We start from the raw sequence: 22,532 nt of genomic DNA on the forward strand, positions 1-22,532 counted from the left end.
AAGGATATTCACTTGACGCAAACCGTCTCAGTGCCGCAGAAACAGTGCTGGGCTTATGGAAATTCAGAGAAGAATTCATGTTTTGCTGTCCGCTGCCCACATTTTCTCCTGGATATGTTTTAAGCCTGTGTGTGTGTGTGCGTGTGATTGACAGTGTATGGTGTTGTGGTGCCGAGTGTGTGGTATTACTCAGCATGCGTGGGCATCCGTCCTTCAGTGTTATACATGAGCAGCCCGTGTTGGAAGTCCTCTCAGCAGGATACAATAGAGCGTACCTTTATTTCGGTCTGGTAGATCACACCACGAGCTCCATTACTGTGAGTGCTCTGATTGAGTTTGTTTATCTTGTTGACATTTCAGTGCTGGGAAAATATGATTTTCATTGATGACCCTTGCTAATTCCACATGTTTTCAAATATTTAGATGGAGAGGATACTGGCCTTTAAACTCATACATGAGTGTGTGTGTGTGTGTGTGTGTTCTGGCCAGGACTGCCTCCCACATTAGCTCCAGGGATTACACAAGCAGATGAGTGGGTGGCATGTAAAAACAACGAGGGGGCCGTTGTTCGACTCCAAAACTAGAATCCCACACATTATAGACACATTTGAACTCAAACCACATGTGAGCTTAGATTGGCACAGACAACAGCTGTTGGTAAAGTTTCGTCTGTGGTAACCGTATGAATAAAGATTTCCTGCAAAATTTATTGAGGTAGGGTATTGTACAGCAAACAAATGGCCATATAATGGATGTGTAATTATACATGTAAGTTAAAAAAAGCACAATGTATAAAGCAAATCCAATTAGGATAAAATGTTAAAATAATGTTTATCAGTTCTCATAAGATTAGCTTAAATCATGAAGTATCATAAACACTTTTATGACTACTTTGTGGCTTCATAAGAAATGGCTGAAATAATTGTGACAAATGAAAAGTTCATTGCATTTAGTTATCTTGGGTCTTTGAGACCCCAAAATAAGTAATGCAATATATTGTTCATAATGAACATTTAACAATAATCACGTTATTAAGTTTGAAATTAAAAATTTGTGTTGAAAACGAGGAATATTCATCAACCTAAATACTTGCGTTAGCAACGCCAAGGTCATTGGTTAAGATGTATACTTAATGTAATAGCTTTGAATAAAAGCACCTGTACAGTGCAAAAGTACATGTTTTTCTGAAAAATTACAGCCTTGAAATGAATTGAAAGCCTTGTGTCCTTTATTTGGAGAAAGTGGAGGTGCGATACTTATGTGGGAGGCACTAATTCAGCTATACTGATATCTCTCCAGTTCTGCACTCGCTGCGCTCGAGTTCAGTTAGCACAGTCTTTCAACTCCAACTTTCAGCGCGAACCAGACGCACTTGACTGACCTCAAACTGACCAAGTGGACAGCTGGGATTCGATGACTTATTGCGAACTGAAAAACAATGGATCATCGTGTTAAACTGAAATAAAAGATGCGTTCTGATCTGCCAGACTATAGGTAACGCGGCGATGCGCAGCGGCAGGTGATGTGGATGCTGACGCGTCGTGGCTCAACTGGTCTCCAAGTGGCGCTTAGCACCTCTGGAAGAACTTTTGCGCGATGGGCTTTCAGTAGGAGTCGGAACCATGGAGTTAAGGGACTATCTAAGAAGTCTTTATGACATATTCCCTATTAGTTTTTATTTTAGCTATTTCTTGTTTATTTAACACAACTGTGCACATTAACAAATGTGTCGTTTTAAAGCGCAAACCGAGTATTGCTTATTGCAGTACGTTTTAAAACTTTTATAGGACATTTAGTGCCAACACTTGCCCTTATCTAGTTAATCCGGATCCCGTTGGCTCGCATGGGACTGAGGCACTCATCGCGGTGCCTGCTCCTGCGGAGAAAGATGGCGGATGCGGAGAGCTCGGAGGTAAGTCAAAGATTCTTTAAGTTATGCATAATACATCAATGTTCGTCCAAACATTCATATGCACACTTGTAAATCGCACGTGATTAATTCTAGTCGCTCATATGTGTGTTTAAGTGCATGATCGCGTAAAATGACGCGCTGGTTTGGAGGTCAAACAAATCAGTGCCCGGTGATGTGTGACTATGCAGGGTAAAGAACAGCGAAATCCAGAGCAGAACACGTCCAGTTCCCTCGTCCTGAAAGAATAGAGATCACACACCACTCCAAATGCTACATATATAGGTTTATAGGCTATCAAAATGTATGCTGCGCGTAGGTTGCATAAAGATTAAGCGGATCGGATGCAAGATGCATTTTAGAAACTCGAACACAATAAATTAGCCTAAATTTGTACCAATACGATAGTAAGGTAGTAGACCAGTAAGACAGGAAAGTTTGTCGTGTGCGTGCTGAATAGCACTCAATTCCTCTTTTATATAGTCTATTGGGTCATCGCGAGACGGCTGAGCGCTGTCCTTGGTGCTGCAGTATTTCGCCCCCCCTCCCCGGCTAATTAGCATATTCACCTTTGCATACCTGATTTAAACGTCGACGTTGATAATTAGTGCACTAAATATTACAAGCCCTGAAAAGCAAGGTAAAAAAAATCACAAGGTGAAACACATTTATGTTCCTGAGTCCATCTACACATAGCCTATTTTTACAAAACTGTTTTGAAAAAAAAAAAACATTGGATCATCAAATCAAACATAAAAAAAAGTATTTACAGGAAATATTTTTAGTGTTTTTTCAAGGTATTTTTTATTGCTTTCAATAAATAAATGAATAAATTGTTCTTATAGCTCAAACTGTAGGACATAGCAATACCAAGGTCATGGGTTTGATTCCTAAAGAGTGCATAAACTGATTAAATGTATACTTTGAACACATTATGAGTTGTTTTAGATAAAAACTGTCTGCCAAACGCATACTTGCACTCACTGAATCCAATAGTGCTTATGTAGGACAGAGAGCATTGCAGATTATTTTACTGTTGACTTTACCAGCAGCGCCAGCAGCAGCAGCAGCATCAGCAGCATATTTCCAGCGTTCCCTCGTCCCAGGCCTTGCAACCTTCTCTGTTACCAAAGCCAGTGACCTCCGTTCATCATGTTCCACACCCCCCACACACGCCACATGTCTCTGCACTGTCTGCATGTCCGGGACGAGGCAAAATGGCCAAGCTACTCAACCCAGAGGAGATGACATCAAGGGACTACTACTTTGACTCCTATGCCCACTTTGGAATTCATGAGGTAATCGAAGGTCCTGTTCGGATGGTTTTACCATTAGTATGGGAGTTGGTGAAGTATGCTAGATGAAAATGTTATCTTGTTCACTATCAAGTACAGGAAATTGTTTCTGCTAAAGAACTTTTATCACTCGCAGCTGATGATAAGAACATACTTAAATTTGTCACTGAAACCCTTTTCTAACCATACTGAAGAAGAAGTGAGAGAACACCTTTGATACCGGCACATTTAGAGCATGAGGGTCGAATTGGATCTGTCTACAGATAAAAGAACAGTTCTTGATAACACACAGAAGAAGAAGGACAAGAGTAAGATGGAGAAAGAGAGAAAGAAAAGGAAAGAGAATTGGAGCGGGGGGAGGGAGGGCTTGGGAAGATGTCTATCAGTTAATCCCAGCAGGCTAAATGGAGACCTGTCTCTATAAAAAGAATCCTGGAGACACTGCGCTTTGTGTCCTATATATTGTCCTCCATAGCACAGTCCAAGAGAAATGGTCCAGAAATGAGGGATAAAAGTCATGGACTCAAACTCTAAGGACATCTCACATGCTTCAGTCAAATATGTGCAGCAATATACCGATCAAATGTTTGGGGTAGTAAGATAAAAAATTAATACAGCAAGGATTGTCAAAGTAAAGACAATTATAATGTTATAAAATTCTATTTAAATGCAGTTTATTTTTAACTTTCTATTTGGTAACACTTTATTTTGATGGTCCCTTTTAGACATTCTGTTCACTATAAGTAATGTTGCACCTACATGTCAACTAACTCTCATTAGAGTATTAGACTGTATGCTTAACATTTGCTACCACATAATTTTAATGGTCCCCCAAAAGACATTCTACTGACTATAAGTAACTTTGCAAGTACATCAACTTATTCTACTAACGCAAACCCTTTATCTACTAACCCTACCCCTAACATTTACTAATAATCTAATGAGAGTTAGTTGACATGTATGTGCAACGTTACTTAGAGTCAACAGAATGTCTAAAGGGGACCATCAAAATAATATATATATATATATATATTTGCTACTGTTTATAACTTCTTTTTTTCTCTCAATAGGAAATGCTAAAGGATGAGGTGAGGACCCTGACTTACAGGAACTCCATGTACCACAACAAACACATCTTTAAGGATAAGATTGTTCTAGATGTGGGCAGTGGAACCGGAATCCTCTCCATGTTTGCTGCCAAGGCAGGAGCCAAGCATGTGTACGGGGTGAGGACTCAAATTACTCATTACAAGTGTGTTTACTGTCATATACAATAGGTTTGAGTAAGAGGGCAACATGCAGGCTTTACTTTACTGCAAATCTGACTCTTTTTTACACTCCCAAACTATATCTATGTATATCTGGAGAGACAGAGAGGGAGAGTGTGCTGATAATATCAGTAGTGTTACTGTGCTTCTGGTCTGTATTAGATAACACTCCATTGATCCACCCACTAGGTCCAGTTCTAGTCGCTTATCTTTCATATGCCACAATAAGCGAAAGAGGTTTCTGTTTCTGTCCAGAGCACGGATACATATAAGTACCACGGATCACAGGTTTATAAACATTTAAAATGTGCATTTATGCATTTGGCAGATAACAGTAGTTTTATTCCTTTATGGATACGTTTTTGAACGAATCAGTTGAATGAATGAATCATTGATTCACTCATTAAGGGAGTCACTTTTCACCACCTACTGGCAAAGCAATGTAACTGGTGACATTGGAACGGCCAAACTGAGACAAGTGGAGTCATACAAACAGGATATTTCACAATTACTTTATAATTATATATTTTTTCATGAAATACAAACCCCATTCCAATAAAACTTGATGTTATGCATAAAAAAGGGTTCCGTCTGGCTTGAGTCAGCTAGCATACCTCTTATACAGTTCTTGCTAAATATGCTAATATAATTTTAATTTTGTTTTGTAGATTGAATGCTCCAGTATATCAGAGTATTCCGAAAAAATCATCAAATCAAATCACCTGGACAATGGTAAGACATTCTGCTGCTCATTCCTGTTTGGACACTACACAGTGTATAGGTCTGATCTTCATTCTTGTGTGGAATAGAAGAGTCATACATTTTCCTCTAGGCAAGCGGAGTTCCATGACACAGGAAGTAGCATAGTCACTTCCTGTAGCTGACACTCTCCGCTTGTGGTGTGTGATGGCAGAAGTTGTTGCTTAGTTGTCCACAGCAGCTCTCATTAACACTGGAGAGCAGCGGGCGGGTGAGAAGCCTGAGTCAGTGTGAGAGAGGAGTCACACACACACACACACACACACACACACACACACACACACACACACACACACACACACACACACACACACACACACACACACACACGGGCATGGAAATTGGAGACTGGCAACCAGCTTTTTGCAAAATGGTTATAATGAGAGGATGAGATAAAAGAAGAAGAAGGAGAGAGAGAAAACCATGAAGAAACCCATCAATCAAATGTAACTTTATATTGTCATTCTTGTGACATTCTGATCATTCTTGTGTGTAAATGCTGGGTTCCTAACCCATTTGATTTCTGTAATCAGACATTTATGAATAAAAAAAAGAAAAAAAAAGTCAGGTGAGACTTGATTTTATCCATCAGGAATTGTAATATTTTTAATTTTATTGTTAATTTTATTGTTATAAATATATTTATTTAGAACAAAATATACATATTCATATTATATATATATATATAATTTAATTGTACATTGCATAGTATAAAATAAGCTAAATTGAAGCTTCACTGTCTCTTCTCTATTTGTTGTGCATCTTGCAGTTATTACCATCATTAAAGGGAAGGTGGAGGAGACTGAACTGCCCGTGGATCAGGTGGACATCATCATTTCAGAGTGGATGGGCTACTGTCTTTTCTATGAGTCTATGCTCAATACTGTCATCTACGCCAGGGACAAATGGCTGGTCAGTGTGTGTTTGTCTGTGTGTGTTGGCTATCTCAAGGCCAAGGTTATTTGACTAATTAGAATGTGAAGAGCGTGTGTCCATGCTGAAAATTATCATTTATAATGGGAATGAGTGGCATGTCATTGGGCTGCTGATGAATGTCTACCACTGAATGACAATTTGGTCCAGAGGACAAGTGGCTTGTTAGGGATTTTTATAGAACCATTGTGTTGGTGCCAGTACATTGTTTCAGCCTGGAGTTATTTGTATGGTGCACTGAACGGGAAGGAAAAGAAAGAATGATGTGAAGTCACTGGAATAATAGGAATATAATCACGCATATGCCAGGAATGCGTTTTTGTCAATTAAAATGTTATATGAGGGTAGTTGAGTTTAAATTTCAAGCAGTTTCAGCAGTGTCTACTTTAGATAATAATTACATAAAATGTTTATTATATGAATAATTATTATAACTATTATATTATTTTTAATGTTGTCTTTTGACCTGATATGATTTATACTACTAATAAAAAATATTACAAAAGTATTTAAAATATTTGAGATAATTATATTATATTATAGTGGTTAATATTATTATGGTGTTTTATGACCTATTATGTATATGTTACGCTGAGGCAGGAATACAGCACAGAGAATCCAAATGCAAGTACTAAATTTAATGAAAACAAACAGGGTGAACAGCAGAACTCAGAACAAGGAACTCAGGAACGGTTACAAAGAACAGCAAACAACTTCAACGACCGACACCCAACAACTGAAGCACAGAGGTATATATACACAGACAAACAAGCTAAACAAGATAACAAGGGGGTGTGGTTAATCAGAAACACCGGGGATGACTAATAGACAAACAGGGAACCACTAAACATGACAGGACACAAAACTACATCGTGACATAGCCCCCCCCCTATGGGCGGCTCCTGACGCCCCTCAAAACAAAAAACAATAGTTCAGGAGGGTGGTGGAGCGGAGGCGGACCTGGGGGCGGGATGGAGGGCCAGGCCCGTGGGGCGGCAGAGAACCTGGAGACTGCAGAAGGATGGGAGTCCAGGGCGGATCAGGCAGTGCAGGCGACCAGGGCGGATCAGGCAGTGCAGGCGACCAGGGCGGATCAGGCAGTGCAGGCGACCAGGGCGGATCAGGCAGTGCAGGCGACCAGGGCGGATCAGACAGTCCATCGGGCGGCCAGGGCGGAGCAGACAGTCCATCGGGCGGCCAGGGCAGAGCAGACAGTCCATCGGGCGGCCAGGGCGGAGACGACCCCTCGGGCGGCCAGGGCGGAGACGACCCCTCGGGCGGCCAGGGCGGAGACGACCCCTCGGGCGGCCAGGGCGGTGAAGAACCTTCGGGCGGCCACGGCGGAGAAGACCATTCGGGCGGCCATGGCGGAGAGAACCCTTCGGGCGGCCACGGAGGAGCCCCTGGTTCAGGAACAGATACCACCGGCTCAGGAACAGACACCACCGGCTCAGGCTCAGAAACAGACACCACCGGCTCAAGAACAGACACCACCGGCTCAGGCTCAGGAACAGACACCACCGGCTCAGGCTCAGGAACAGACACAGACACAGACACAGACCCTGACTCATGAACAGACACCAGAACAGGAACAGACACCAGAACAGACACAGACCCTGGCTCATGAACAGACACCAGAACAGGAACAGACACCAGAACAGACACCGGCTCAAGTGTGTGCGCAGCCCACACACACCACATGGCTGTGGCCATAATGGCCAGTGTCGCGGTCACTGAGGGCTCGGGCGGCGCATACATGGCGTGAACAGTCTCTGGATCAGCAGAAGCGACGTGAAGCTCAGTCTCTGGATCGGCAGAATTGACGTGAAGCTCAGTCTCTGGATGGGCAGAAGTGACGTGAACAGTCTCTGGCTGGGTAGACGTGACGGATCGCTGGGGTGGTGCAGGCAGTGCGAGCAGCTCGGGCGGGGCCAGTAGAGCATGACACCTGGGAGGCGCGGGCAGAGCAAGACGCCTGGGCGGCGCGGGCAGAGCAAGACGCCTGGGCGGCGCGGGCAGAGCAAGCCGCCGGGGCGGCGCGTCAGGGACGGCAGTCACCTCCGGGATGGTCTCCGTGTTAGGAGCCACCGGACTCGGGATCACCGGAACTGGGACCACCGGAACTGGGACCACCGGAACTGTCATGGAGGACATCTTCCTTCTCCTCCGTTTCGGGGCCACCGGAACAGGCTCTGAGCTGGATGGAACCAGCGGTGAAGAGGGTTCTGAGCTGGACAGGACCAGCGATGAAGAGGGCTCTGTGCTGGGCAGCGTTGAGGGCTCTGTGCTGGGCAGCGTTGAGGGCTCTGTGCTGGGCAGCGTTGAGGGCTCTGTGCTGGGCAGCGTTGAGGGCTCTGTGCTGGGCAGCGTTGAGGGCTCTGTGCTGGGCAGCGTTGAGGGCTCTGTGCTGGGCAGCGTTGAGGGCTCTGTGCTGGGCAGCGTTGAGGGCTCTGTGCTGGGCGGATCCAGCGATGAGGGCTCGGTGCTGGACGGGACCAGCGGTGAAGGCGCTGTGCTGGACGGGACCAGCGGTGAAGGCGCAGTGCTGGACGGGACCAGCGGTGAAGGCGCAGTGCTGGACGGGACCAGCGATGAAGGCGCTGTGCTGGACGGGACCAGCGGTGAAGGCTCTGTGCTGGACGGGACCAGCGGTGAAGGCTCTGTGCTGGACGGGACCAGCGGTGAAGGCTCTGTGCTGGTCGGGACCAGCGGTGAAGGCGCTGTGCTGGACGGGACCAGCGGTGAAGGCGCTGTGCTGGACGGGACCAGCGGTGAAGGCGCTGTGCTGGACGGGACCAGCGGTGAAGGCGCTGTGCTGGACGGGACCAGCGGTGAAGGCGCTGTGCTGGACGGGACCAGCGGTGAAGGCTCTGTGCTGGACGGGACCAGCGGTGAAGGCTCTGTGCTGGACGGGACCAGCGGTGAAGGCTCTGTGCTGGACGGGACGTGAAGATCAGGTGTTGACCTTGCGTGCCTGGGGAGGAAGCTCTCTAGACATCTGGAGAGTGCCTCTCTCCAATCCAGACCGGAGAGATCGGGGAGCTCCCTCGGGTCAACCTCCTTAGCCCCCAGCCGGTAACACATCTTAATAGCCTCGTCTCCCAGAGAGCAAGAGACAGCGAGAGGAACAAAACCCCATGTGTACTGGAACAGATCGAAGCTCTCCAGGGCCAAGGCTGCGATCTGTCCAGCGAACTCCCGGATCAATCTGTTATGATCAGGCGAGATCCGTACTGCTGGATTCATAATTTTGGTCGGTCGTTCTGTTACGCTGAGGCAGGAATACAGCACAGAGAATCCAAATGCAAGTACTAAATTTAATGAAAACAAACAGGGTGAACAGCAGAACTCAGAACAAGGAACTCAGGAACGGTTACAAAGAACAGCAAACAACTTCAACGACCGACACCCAACAACTGAAGCACAGAGGTATATATACACAGACAAACAAGCTAAACAAGATAACAAGGGGGTGTGGTTAATCAGAAACACCGGGGATGACTAATAGACAAACAGGGAACCACTAAACATGACAGGACACAAAACTACATCGTGACAGTATACTTGTACTATTAATAATAATATTTGAACTTTAACAAAAAAATAAATAAGTTGGGCATCCATCATCAACCCATTCATATTTTTCATAGGTGATTTGTGAATATTTTCTTTCCTGTCATTTTTCAGAAACCTGGCGGTTTCATGTTTCCAGACAGAGCGACATTGTATGTGGTCGCCATTGAGGATCGACAATACAAAGACTTCAAAATCCACTGTGAGCACACACACGCACGCACACACACACACACACACACACACACACACACACACACACACACACACACACACACACACACACACACACACTGACATGAGGCAACTACATGTCCTGTATTAAATGACCATTTAAACTGTATCTCTTTGGTTCCCTCACATTTATTTAGCTGAAAAAAAAAAAAATCCTGTTGAGCTCCATTACTCCCCCGCAGCAAGCCGTTGGCTTTTTCTCCATCCCTTTCACTCCCTCCTTCATGTTTTGGATGAAAGTATGAGATTCTCCTCGGCCTAACACTCATGTGATGGGATGTAATCAAATGCTGCCAGACACAGAGGAGGCAGGAGGCTATTTTAGGGCCAAACGAAGACTCCCAGACACAGCCACACAGATTTTCGACTTTTCAGACCCACGTGATATTTAAAAATGTCTTAAAAATATATTTTCTCTGTGCTTGCAGGGTGGGAAAACGTCTATGGTTTTGACATGACGTGCATTCGTAACGTTGCTATGATGGAGCCCCTGGTGGACATAGTAGATCCTAAACAAGTCGTGACCAACTCCTGCCTTGTTAAGGTATGAGTATGTGCTCATCTGTATGTATATGTGAGCAAGATCAGATTTGAATCATACTGATGGCCCGTGCGATAGGCCACTATGGAACACATGTAGTGTGGGTGTTACATAACAGAATAATTCACAGTAACGTGCCGCCTGATGACAGCGTGGTAACGTGTGTTCAACTCAACACACAAACACAAATCATTCATTTAAATTGGCAGGGCAGAAATAAGTCCTCATGAAATATAATGCTAATAATATCATCATGTAGGTCATATGAAGCCTTATTTATAAATATTTTGTTATCCCTTAATAAAAGTGTATTATCCCATACAGTAGGAAAGATTTCTTTAATACTGTAATGTTGTTTCACCTAAACAGGAATGCGATTAAATTGATAATATAATATAAGAATGATCAAAATTAGATATTAATTCTAAATATATTAACTCTCAAAGTATCTGAGCTATGCTATGCTTATCTATATTTCCATAGCCATACCGCTATAATCTTACTGTATTAAGATGACTGTATAAAGATGATACTTAAGTGAGAGAGAACCGAGATCTCATTTAAATCTCCCGAACTCTAAAACAGCAACCTATGAGCATTGGGCTTCATTTTTCATGCGAAAAAAGAAAAAAAAAGAAAAAAATCCGTTTGTCAGTGAAGACATATTGAATGTCAAGAATGTCAAAAGAAAAGAGACAAGGTAAGTGACAGAGAGAGCTAGCAAGAAAGCAAGAAAGAAAGCAAGAAAGCAAGAAAGCAAGAAAGAAAGAAAGAAAGAAAGAAAGAAAGAAAGAAAGAAAGAAAGAAAGGCTGTGCTTTCAATGTGCCTCTGAATCACCTGCGTGATCAAACTCTTTGAAGAGGAGAATGATTTCAGCCTCTTTGTGAGGTTTATTAAATGAAAGGCTGAATTGAACAAATGAAAGGCTCAATGCTGCCACTGATCTGTTGTTCACACAAAGAGTAAGAAGATCTTTGTTCACCAAGGCTGTTACTTGTGTCAACTTCTCAGCAATAAAGCCCCAGCTAAACAATATAGTCTGAAACTGGATCTGTTGTGATGATGTATGGATTAAGGCTATATGACATAAAGCACATTACACTTCAAGCTTAGATCACAGATGGCAGATCATCAAAGGACTTTGTTAGTGCAAGTATGCGGGCCAATCGTAATCTCTATTTAAACATGATCTCTAAGTGTGAGACGGGACATATGGCTTTCAGGTGGACATCTACACGGTGAAGCCGGAGGACCTGGCGTTCACCTCAGCCTTCTGCCTGCAGATTCAGAGGAACGACTATGTTCACGCTCTCATCACGTACTTCAACATCGAGTTCACCAAGTGTCACAAGAAGACGGGCTTTTCTACAGGTTCAGCCTTCACTTATTCCGTACCTAATTATCTCTTACAAATAAATCCAGTACTGACCGAGCCATTGCACATTCCCTTTCAGCCCCTGACGCTCCCAGCACGCACTGGAAGCAAACAGTGTTTTATCTGGAGGATTATTTAACGGTGCGGAGAGGAGAGGAAATCCTGGGCAGCATCACCGTCAAGCCCAACGAGAATAACCAGGTGAGGCTGGAAGTGTGTGTGGGGGTGGGAAATGGAGAACAGTGGTTCTCAACATTTTTGACTGCAAGACAATATTTAAAAGCCCACCCAATATATTTCTGGTAGGACTACTTCTGCTGTTATAACAAAGCTTCTCATTTCCAAAATTATTTACATAAACTAGCAGTAGCAATTAGTGCGTCAAATCTGTTAATCTCATCTCACTTAAAAGTTTGCTTTTATGTAATATATATGTGTGTGTATACAGTACATTTATATAATATATGTCTGTATGTGTGTGTACTTGTCTATGTATATATACACATCATATACACATAAAAAAAAAAAAAAAAAAAAAAAAATATATATATATATATATATATATATATGTGTGTGTGTGTGTGTGTGTGTATACACAGACATGACTATTAAATATAATATATATATACACACACACATATAATATGTAAACAAACTTTTATGTTAGATGCACTTTGACAGCACTAGTAGCAATATATCACAGCAAATAAAATAATTAAATTCCAGAATTCCTTCATTTTCAATAAAATTTCAACCAATAACAGTGGTTTACACTTTTTCTTACCAGTAAATTTACATGACTTTTCTATTTTTGTTTTATTATATTTTTTTTAAATCTAAGATTTCAAAATTATATTTTACTCACAAATAGCAATTTCTACCCAATAAAATATTTTAGCACTTGACATAACTAGAAAAATATATATATTTATTACAAAATTTTCCACGACTTTTTATTAACTTCCATGACTTTCTCAGGTATAGAAATCACACTTTTAATTTCCCTCGTATAACAAATAAAAATACATTTGAGCTGTTTTAGCTTATTTTTAGATACTTTTTAAGCCAGTGTGCCCTCTAGTGGTTCTCGCCCTCCTTGTTGAAAGCCACTGGTTTATAAACAAGTAGGAGGCAGATTTCAAAGAAATAAGATGACAAAAATAAGAACTTGATTTCTTTCAGCGTGACTTGGACTTCACCTTCGAGCTGGATTTCAAAGGGCAGCTCTGTGACGCAGCCATCTCCCATGACTACAAGATGCGGTAAAACTGGAGCGGCATCTTGAGTCAGGCACCGTTTCCCAGGGAGATTCGGCAGAGAGATGGGCTCTGTCTCTCCTCTGCCTCTGTCTGGATAAGAGAGGCTGCCGAACCACAGGACCCTTCTGTGATGTCATCAGTGCGAGTCCAGCACTCAAGCAATAGTCACCGCGTGTCACGTTCTTAAATGCACGTAAAGAATAGACTGTGAAAACATCACTCTGAATGTAACCGTTAAAGAGTCTGAGAATGTCAAAGTTTGTGTTTATTCAACCACATAAGATAGAAAAGTGTTAATGAACAGTATATGCCAATGTGAAATCGTACAATGCCTCATAGAACAAAGGCTTCAGTTTGGATGCATAAATGAAGAGTTTTGCTTATGTTTAAGTGCATTTTACGGTGTTATATTTATTGGGTTAGTGTTGAGTTGTTTAATATAGTGACCACTGGCATGTTTTCTGCCTTTGCTTTTATTTCAATTAATTCAGGTTTCACTAAGATTTTTCTAAAGAACCTCTAAGAGCAGCTAAACTATATTAAATCATTCTTATCAAATACAAGATTTATTATTTTAGAGTAACTTTAATGTGAGAATTTTAACTTAAGATTTGAGTTCTTGTTTAAATGTCAGATCCCTCTCACATACAACCTGTTTGAACCACCAGTTTGCTCTTTTGTGTAAAACAAGATGGTCACAGAGCAGTTCAGATGAAGGCAAAGAAGAAAGCACGACATGTTCGACTCCAGCAAATGTTCTTCCCTCGATAACATCGAAGATTTTAGTGCTTATTGATGTTGTCATCAACTGAACTGAACTGCACACGGTTGCTGAAAACACTTCTTGTTCTAGTAGAGAGGTTTTACTGGCCATTTTGAAATCTAGGTTTCATGATGCTAGTACTTTAGGTGGACTGAATGAGGCTATTGTAATGCTAAATAAATGGGAAGTAACAAACAATCACATTTATTCCTAAATGACTTGTTCTTTCCTGGTTGAATGTGTTTAGTTGGATGTAGTGCCACTACACTTGTTTTACTACACTCCATTAAAAAAGAATGGGTTGGTATTGTTGACAAAATAGAATATGTACAAAGATCATTTTAAATGAGGTGTGACAAATTGTCCTGTGATATACGTAATCTACAGTTGGACACATATCAGATGAGCACAGAGCTACAATGCTCTTTGACAAATGGACATAAACCTTTTTACACATTACGCTATTAGTGCTTGATTCAGGTATAAGTGAATTTGCAGCCAACATTAAATTATTTACACTGAGTATAAGGTTTGATGATGATACATAAAGCACAGTGATTTCACCCGTAAGTGTGTATGTGTGTGTGGTCACTTGCAGCAGGATTTCTTCTTCAGTGGTTGATCTGCAAGTATGACCGTGTTCACCCATACTCTGTCCTCCTGTTCTCTCAGGACTCTGCAAAAACATCAGTGTTCTTTAACATAAGTCTTCTTATTTTTTATTTTATAGATAGATAAATCAACCAAAAACATTAAGAAAATTATTTATATTTTATTGGATTCTGTAAATGCAACTTTGATATTTATTATCATTACTGAACACTTACATACATTTTACTTACATTCATTTAAATGTAACCATTTTTAATTTGTTTGACAGCTGAAAGTGTGATTATAGTGGGGTTACTGTGTAGTATTTAATAGTATTGGGCTGGTCATGTGATCTCAACATTCGACATCTGATAATGTTTGCAGACAGTTAGCTGTCTCACAGTTTTATAAATGTCTCTTTTTTGTGGGTTGCACCCCTGGGTGAGGTGTTACAAAGATCACAGCTAAACTTAATACGTTTGGTAACATTGCATTCATGTGTTTTTCAGTTCTTACCTGGCCAGATGTATCATGGCCTCCAACACATTAGCTCCAGTATAAGCACTGCACTCGTAGAACATCAGGTTTGTTTCCTACCAAATATAACAAAAATCTGTGCATAATGTGTTGGATATTGTGATGTAGACTCATGAAAGCAAAGCATATGATGTAAATATTGTAGGATGTACTGTGTGTGTGAGAGAGCACCTCTGCAAGCATATCAGCCTCCTTTGTCTGCACTTCTCGCTCATTCTCCTGGTCAGATTTGTTGCCCAGGAGCATGACAGGGATAGGGTCGCCTACGGCCTCCTGTATGCTGGCCAGCCAGGGGCGGACTGATCTGAAACTGTCCTCCATTGTTATGTCGTAGATGACCACCACGCCATCTGCCTTGCGGAAAAACTGCTTGGTAATGCTGCGATACCTGCAGAGCACAGTGACATTGTGTTTTTTCATGCTGGATGTTTATCATCAGTGACAAGTGAGTTCATGATTTGGTTGCGCAATAGATTACTCTAGACAACAAGATGTCTACTCTAGACATCTTTTTAGAGATGCTTAAAAGGATTACAGCACAGTCTGGGGAACAAAAATGAAGCATACAAACTGAAACTGAATGTAAATATCCTAAATAAGAAGATATAAATGCAAAACTCTATCCTGTATGCCATATCAGGACCTCACCTTTCTTGGCCTGCAGTGTCCCATAGCTGAAGAGCAACGTGACTGTCCCCCAAATTCAGTGTCCGCACACTATAGTCAATGCCTGAACAGCACAACACAACTGAAGTTATACATAAATGTGCAGTACACACATAAAGTTAACAAAAAATATACACAACTAAATAAAGGCATAAAAAATACTTTATGAAATCAAAACAGACAGCAAACCATTCCTGCAGTGAGGGATAATGGCCACTAGAGGTCACTGTTGAGTAATATTTCTGTGTGGAATACAGGCGTTTTGAACACTTTAGCCACATGCTTATTAATGTCATTTAATTATAAAGCAAAATATCGAACCAAGTAAAAATAACATTCACTAAAAAATTAACTTGGGACCAGCTGGTTGAAAGGAACTAATCTGGCTAAGAAAAGTCCAGCGTTAATTGCCATTTTGGTTTACTTGTAACTAATACAATGAATTTAAGCGTCCAGGTTGTTTATGGCCCACTAGAGTCCAGGGGTGAAAGGCTAGAAACTTTGAATAAAGTGAACTGATGGTGTTTGACATAATCTGCTGTGCAATGTGTGGCAGGGTTTAAATGCAGAGAGTGTGACTTCCCAAGCCCTTTCATGTGATGTTTCCTGCTTTAAGAAATCCATCAGATATAGCATAGTAGGTTTTCATTAGCACTCACACACATATTCAAACCCAATGCACTGAAATACCTTTAAGTGGTAATACTATGTATTCACAATAAAAATGCACAGACTTGGTAAATCAGTTTCGAGAGCCATATAAATCATAACAAACTAAATAAATGTAGTAGGCTAATTCATCCTTCTGATTCAAGGTAAACTCCAGTAAAAGGGCAACCAATTTGCATTTACTGAAAATCCCTCATTGCAAAGTCTCCTGTTAAACCCACTTGAACTGACCTGTCCACTCACCAACTTGTGCGAAGTTAAATTGTAAATTGCACATGGAGCGGGAGAGCATCTTACCCACAGTGGCTGAGGTGGCAGAATGAAACTGTCCATCACAGAAGCGTCTCAGCAGTGCAGTTTTACCAACGCTGGAGTTTCCCACCAGAATGACCTTAAAGAGGCGTTGAGGAGATGCGGCAGCACCTTCTGCAGGACCCTGTAGCCAAACATACACAGTGACACCTTTAAAGTAAAGCTAACAGCTAGTTGTGTTGAGTGCACACAGTAAAAAACACTAAATAACATAATATATGGACTTCAAGACTTTTGCCCATGTAAAGTGTATTAAAGTCTCTTGCACTTTCACTCTGTCTCTGATTTTTGAATAAATCAAGAATTATTTTGTAACTGTCCTTTAATCTGCAAATACATATGAAATGAGGTACTATATGTCCCCGTCACTGACCTGCTGGTGGGTCTCCTTCCCGACAGGCTGACCCCGTGCAGATGAGGGCATGTTTCCTCTGATCCATTTCTTCTTAGACGGCTTCTTCACTCTAACTGGTGGTGGAGAGTCAGCAGAGGCCAGAGACGCATTGGACGGGTAGAGGGAGCTCGTCTCTAGATCCCCCTGACCTTCTTCCTCTCCGGCGCGCTCCTCTTCCTCACTGAGCTGATGCAGAAGAAGGTGAGGGTCTCCTTGTAACAGGTGGGGGAGGTGGTCCTCCTCGATGGATATGACTCTGCGTAGAGGCCAACCATCCGGTGGCGCATCCTCAACATCCCCCCTGTCATTGACACCGTCTGAGTCCCCAAACACCCTCTGAGATTGCACATCTACCTCCGGCTTCCCATCATCCCCTGCGGTGAAGGGTGAACGTTGACTGTTTGTTAAAGAGTTGGTCTTCCTGTTAGAGCGCTGAGTCACTTCCTCCTCGTCAACTTCTCTGAAGTGACAGTGAGAGGCGAGAGTAAATGTTTCCATGTTATTAAATCATGTACGTAGGAATTCGCATGAGAATATGTGAAGATGTCTCACTTTTTGACAGATGGTTTCCTCTCCGTGTATTTTATTGAAGCTGCGCTCAGTCTGTGCTTGCGTGAGGATTTCTTCATTGAATTGCTGCGTTTCTGTTGTAAATTACAAGGAGATATTGTTTTTCAATTGCTCTTATTAGTCAAAAGTTGTGACACACCCACTCATTTTCGATTATTAATATTTTCCACATTTTAGAAAAACAGTAAAGTCAAAACTATGAAAACACACAAATATGGGAATTATTATATGACCAAAAAATGCCCAAGCTGTCTTATTTGAGCTTTTTCAAACTAAACCAAAGTAAAACATTAAAATAAAATATAAACAATGAAATTAAATATTATACACACACAAATTATAATACAATTTATTTCTAGTGTCTAAGCTTTAGGGGAAAAAAAATTATGAGAAACATAAATCATAAATCATCAAGGAAAGTTGTCATCAACTAAAAATATAAATATTTTAAAAACATTTACGTTAATTGAAATAAAATAAATGTTAACTGACACAAACTTACACACAAAAATTATAATAAAATAAAATTTTAGTTTCATAGAGAATTCATATGTAGGCATAATTATGTCTGCTAAATTAATTTAGAATGTCTAAACTTTAGAACAAAATGTTTTTAAGATCATGAGAAGCATGAATAAGTGTTATCATTAACTAAACTAAAAATAATTTGAAAAACATTTACGTTAATTGAAATAAAATAAAAGTTAAATTTTAAATGATTTTTAACTTGCTGCTAGGGCAACATTCCTGTTCATTTTGTTTAGTTTAAGTTACTAAAGTATTAAACTAAAACTAAACTAAAATTAATGAAAACTATATTATATATATATATATATATATATATATATATTTTTTTTTTTTATATACATATTATATATAATATATATTTTTTTTCTAATAAAAATTACAAAAACGCACAACCAAATTACAAAAACAGTAACTAAAATTAAAAAGTAAAAAAAAAAAAGAAAAAAAAAGTATTTAAAAATGTTAAACTTACCAGAAAGCTAATGTCTCGCTCATCTCGTAGATGTTTATTCATTTCTCTAAAAGAACAACATTTAATTTGAGATTTTTGTTGTTTGTCTTTGTCTATGCATATGTGAGGATGTGCCAAGCTCACCTGAGTAGATCTAACTGTTTCATCAAGCTGTGTTTTTCTCTCTGCAAGCCTTCTGTGATTCTGTACATCTCCCTGTGAGGGTAAAAAGCATGTGTGTGTATGAGAGACACAAAGATACTGGTGGGATTTGTGTGTGTACGTAATAAACACACAGACTGACATCTCTCTCTCCTGCTGTAGTCGAGAGGCCTGCTCCTGCAGAACGCCCAGCTGCTCCTGAGCCAACTCCAGCTCCTGACAGGTGTGCTCAAGTTCACGACACAACTCCTCATTGCTCATTTTCAGTTTCACATTCTCCAGTCGACTCTCCTGTTGTTCGCTGTGAAGGTCACGGCATTGGCGCTCTAACTGAAAAAAAATGATATCAAAAAGCTGTGAGTTGAAAAAGGTGTGAGTGCCACAAAAGTATAAGATTTTGTATGATTCTGCCTGTTCATTTGTGACACTCACCCTCCTTTGTTTTTGGAAAAGCTGCTCCAAATCCTGTTCTTTACTACGGAGCCGCTGCTGGAGGTCCTGACTGCGCAACTGCAGATTTTCAGAGTCCTGGAAGAGAGTCAATTTCAATATTATTACAAATCGAAATAACTGAAATTTATGAAGCTGAGTCTTCAGTGTCACATGATCCTTCAGAAATCATTCTAATATGCTGATTTGCTGCTCAAGAAACATTTCTTATTATTATCAATGTTGAAAACAGTTGTGTTGCTTGGAAACTGTGGTAAAAAAAAAATCATAATTCTAGAAAATTCAAATGTCTTTATAACACGTTTGATTAATTTAATGCACCCTTGCTGAATAAAAGTATTAATTTCTCTTTTTTAAAAAATCTCAACTGTATAGTGTAAAAGCACATGCAACAGTTCTAAAGAATGTTTTTACCTTCAGAATTGCTTGATCTTTTTCATTAATGATCTGTTGCTCCATTTCCTCATATAATCTGCGAATTTCGTTGTCATGTGTGGCTGCTTTCCTGTGCAATGACAATGGCATTCAATGTTAAAACATGCATTTAGCCTAATACAATCAAAAGATAAAACACAAACAAGTCTTTCATATTACATTATTGTTTCCGAATTCTCACAGTATTTACATTCCAAAACACTGGCTCAGACCTGCACATCCAGTTAGGTAATAATAAAGGATCATAAGATTTAATGCAGTGGTTCTCAACTCCAGTCCTCGGGACCCACTGCTCTGCACATTTTGTATGTCTCCCTTATTTAACACACCTGAACCAGATCATCAGCTCGTTAGGAGAGACTCCATGAACTGATTTGAGTGTGTCAGATAAGAGAGACATACAAAATGTGCAGAGCAGCGGGTCCCGAGGACTGGAGTTGAGAACCACTGATTTAATGTGTATCTTTAAACAATGCATGTTGCAAATCACATCATTCTGACCTAGATTTGATCAAAATACATTTTATTCCCACCAGAAGTACTGTACAAACCTGGGTAACTCCTCAGCTTGGTGGTCACTGGACTGGGATAAAACAGCATTCTATAGGGAATTACATTAAGCCTCTAAACGGGGATTATGCACAAGTAACATGGGGGGAAATTAAGAAAACAAAGCAGATTATTGGCTCTTAAACATGGACGACTTTAGATTCATTCTCATTTCATGTTGCATAAAGAATGATCATGTCACCTTCTGAGGGTGCTCTCCATCTCCTTCCTCTCTTGTTGTGCCTCTTTAATTTGATATGTGACACGGGCCAGGAACTCTTCAAAGTTGGACAAGAGGTGAGGCTCCTCCTTCCTAAGCCGAGTCCACAGGCTGCGAACCTCACTCGGGCTGAATTGAAGAGAGAACTGTTACTGCTTGTAGCTAATGTTTTATTGCAATGCCATGTAATGTCAAGTGTAAAACATCAGTACTGACTCCTCAAACACATTGCTAGCACCCAAGCTCTCCATCAACACGCTAAAATGTCTCTCTTCATCATCTTCATCCCCTGAGCTCTGAGAGGGTGTATTCATTAGTTCCTCAGTCTTGGAAACTCTTCGTCCATAAAGAAAGTTACCTGGGGAACAGTTACAGATACACCTTGTAAAAGTGTGTAATTTGCTGTGCTATAAATATGTACCAAATAACAAATTATTTTTGAATAGATCCTCTTGACTGGAAAGGAGATGATCATAAACTCACTGAATCCGGAGGAAAACTCTCCCATGGTCAGGTATCCATTTTTGTCAAGATCTAGTGAGTCAAAAACGTTCTCAAGTTCCTCAGCAGTGAGTGGCAATTCTTTGTGTAGCCTCTAAGATAGAGAGAATGATGGTATATGATTAAATACTCAAGAAACAGATGGAAAAATGACATCATTAACACTATTTTCAGCCATCTAGATATTCTGATAGCCCGAACCCACATTGTAACATTGTAAATAACAAATCCTTTTAAACAGGAGGGAAAATAATGCAACTGTTATGGTTATGTTCTGTTTGTGGACTCTTATGTTGTGTTTCCTTTGGTTTCTGTGTTTCCTTCCTGTGTTTAGCTCCTGTTTGCTTGTCCTTTGTTACTATGGTTACTCATTGGTTAATTGATTATGTTCACCTGTGTCTTGTTTGGTTCCTAATTTAGCCTGTGTATTTAAGATCTCAGATTGTTTCAGTTCAGTTATCCAGTGTTGTCTTTAGAAGTAGAAACTGTTATATTTATCTATTTCTATGATTCCAGTGTTTTGGATTATCTTTGTTTTCATTTTTGTAAATAAGACTACTACAATTTAGGTCCTCCGCTCCTCTTTCCTTGCCTGAACTGTAACAGAAACATAAGCACCCTTAATATTTTAATAAAAAAATTGTGGCCATAGAAAGTTAAAAAAAATACAAAAACATAATTTGCATACAGAGCTGTATGGCAGATGTAAAAAAATAAATAATATAAAAATAATAATAATGAAAGAATGAAAATATCAAGTGGTGAAGGACCAGTAAAGTTAAGGACCCCTACTTTACCCTCATATCAGTGCGTGTGATGAAGCCTTTTCCCTCGCTGTCACAGATCTGAAAGAAGTCCTCTATTTTGTCCAACATAGCAATGTGTCCCCATCCTGCGTTCTTCTTCACACTTTTCCTTGGCTGCGGTTTCGGCTGCTTCTCATCCTGGTCTGAGCCACTGCTGGTGACCCGTGTGTCTCTAACGTGTCCGATCTCTGACATGATTCCAGCGCTGCTTACCTTGACCGTCCTTCAACAGCTCAGGATCATGTACAATCCAAAGCTAGATCCAATACAGGGAATTATGCTGATTAATTCAGGAAACATCATTTATTGTCTTGTACTGAATGCCTGCTGTGGGTCCCAGCTGAAAGAAACAGAGAGAGTGCAACACATCAGCAATCCTTTTCGTCTTTAGGAATGTTAAGACTTTGAGAAGTGAAATGCAGATTAGTCTTAGTCATCATCACTGCTGACGTTATTGGTGAGCAGAACTGTCACTTTACGTTGATGTCCCACCACCACAATGTCAAGGGGAACAAGAAGAGTGGTGAAATTTCCTGTTTGATCTTAACTCAAGTTGAACTGGCTAAGGTTTGAATGAGGGGGTATCAAGTAGTTTTATTTAAGCAAGAACCAATTAAAATGAACTTTTACATGACTGACAGACAGATAAATGTTGACATGTCCTATTATTTACCTCCTCTGTGTTTACAGCTCTTACAAGTGTTACTCTTCCAGGTCTATCCAAAAAAAAAAAAAAAAAAAAAAAGTGTATTAACTTAATAAATCCAGTAAATGAGTGAAG

General features: G+C 40.6%; 2 protein-coding genes across 5 annotated transcripts; one reads left to right on the top strand and one right to left on the bottom strand.

Moving 5' to 3' along the window:
• Positions 1 to 1,309: 1,309 nt before the first annotated feature.
• Positions 1,310 to 14,110, top strand: prmt8b (protein arginine methyltransferase 8b). 4 transcript variants are annotated; one of them, XM_079870282.1, is made up of 10 exons: positions 1,310 to 1,912; positions 2,962 to 3,207; positions 4,275 to 4,430; positions 5,141 to 5,204; positions 6,001 to 6,143; positions 9,852 to 9,939; positions 10,400 to 10,515; positions 11,737 to 11,884; positions 11,968 to 12,089; positions 13,071 to 14,110. In XM_079870282.1, the coding sequence occupies exons 1-10, from the start codon at positions 1,844 to 1,846 to the stop codon at positions 13,152 to 13,154; spliced, it is 1,236 nt and encodes a 411-aa protein (XP_079726408.1). In that variant the 5' UTR covers positions 1,310 to 1,843; the 3' UTR covers positions 13,155 to 14,110. The 4 variants fall into 4 exon arrangements, with proteins under 4 accessions (XP_079726408.1, XP_079726407.1, XP_079726405.1 ...); XM_079870281.1 differs by having other exon boundaries at positions 1,483 to 1,912; positions 2,959 to 3,207; positions 13,071 to 14,099; XM_079870279.1 differs by having other exon boundaries at positions 1,762 to 1,912; positions 2,968 to 3,207; positions 10,400 to 10,516; positions 11,735 to 11,884; positions 13,071 to 13,408.
• Positions 14,104 to 22,146, bottom strand: cracr2ab (calcium release activated channel regulator 2Ab). Its single transcript, XM_079870278.1, has 16 exons — positions 21,743 to 22,146; positions 20,928 to 21,039; positions 20,661 to 20,802; positions 20,427 to 20,573; positions 19,655 to 19,745; positions 19,223 to 19,318; positions 18,933 to 19,120; positions 18,773 to 18,844; positions 18,650 to 18,695; positions 17,632 to 17,723; positions 17,059 to 17,539; positions 16,671 to 16,809; positions 15,687 to 15,768; positions 15,210 to 15,426; positions 15,018 to 15,094; positions 14,104 to 14,586 (listed from the first exon to the last, which is right to left on the bottom strand). The coding sequence occupies exons 1-16, from the start codon at positions 21,944 to 21,946 to the stop codon at positions 14,499 to 14,501; spliced, it is 2,274 nt and encodes a 757-aa protein (XP_079726404.1). The 5' UTR covers positions 21,947 to 22,146; the 3' UTR covers positions 14,104 to 14,498.
• Positions 22,147 to 22,532: the final 386 nt, after the last annotated feature.

Source organism: Squalius cephalus (genome assembly GCF_949319135.1).
Source record: "Squalius cephalus genome assembly, chromosome: 4".
Lineage (NCBI taxonomy): Eukaryota > Metazoa > Chordata > Actinopteri > Cypriniformes > Leuciscidae > Squalius > Squalius cephalus.

Excerpts from the sequence above, each read along its gene's own strand:
- cracr2ab (XM_079870278.1), bottom strand. The coding sequence starts at position 21,946 with ATGTCAGAGATCGGACACGTTAGAGACACACGGGTCACCAGCAGTGGC. Across the intron at positions 20,574-20,660 it reads GCTAGCAATGTGTTTGAGGA|CCCGAGTGAGGTTCGCAGCC; the intron begins GTCAGTACTGAT and ends TCTTCAATTCAG. Across the intron at positions 19,121-19,222 it reads TTTTCCAAAAACAAAGGAGG|TTAGAGCGCCAATGCCGTGA; the intron begins GTGAGTGTCACA and ends ATTTTTTTTCAG.
- prmt8b (XM_079870281.1), top strand. The coding sequence starts at position 1,844 with ATGGGACTGAGGCACTCATCGCGGTGCCTGCTCCTGCGGAGAAAGATG. Across the intron at positions 3,208-4,274 it reads CCCACTTTGGAATTCATGAG|GAAATGCTAAAGGATGAGGT; the intron begins GTAATCGAAGGT and ends TTCTCTCAATAG. Across the intron at positions 10,516-11,736 it reads CCAACTCCTGCCTTGTTAAG|GTGGACATCTACACGGTGAA; the intron begins GTATGAGTATGT and ends TATGGCTTTCAG.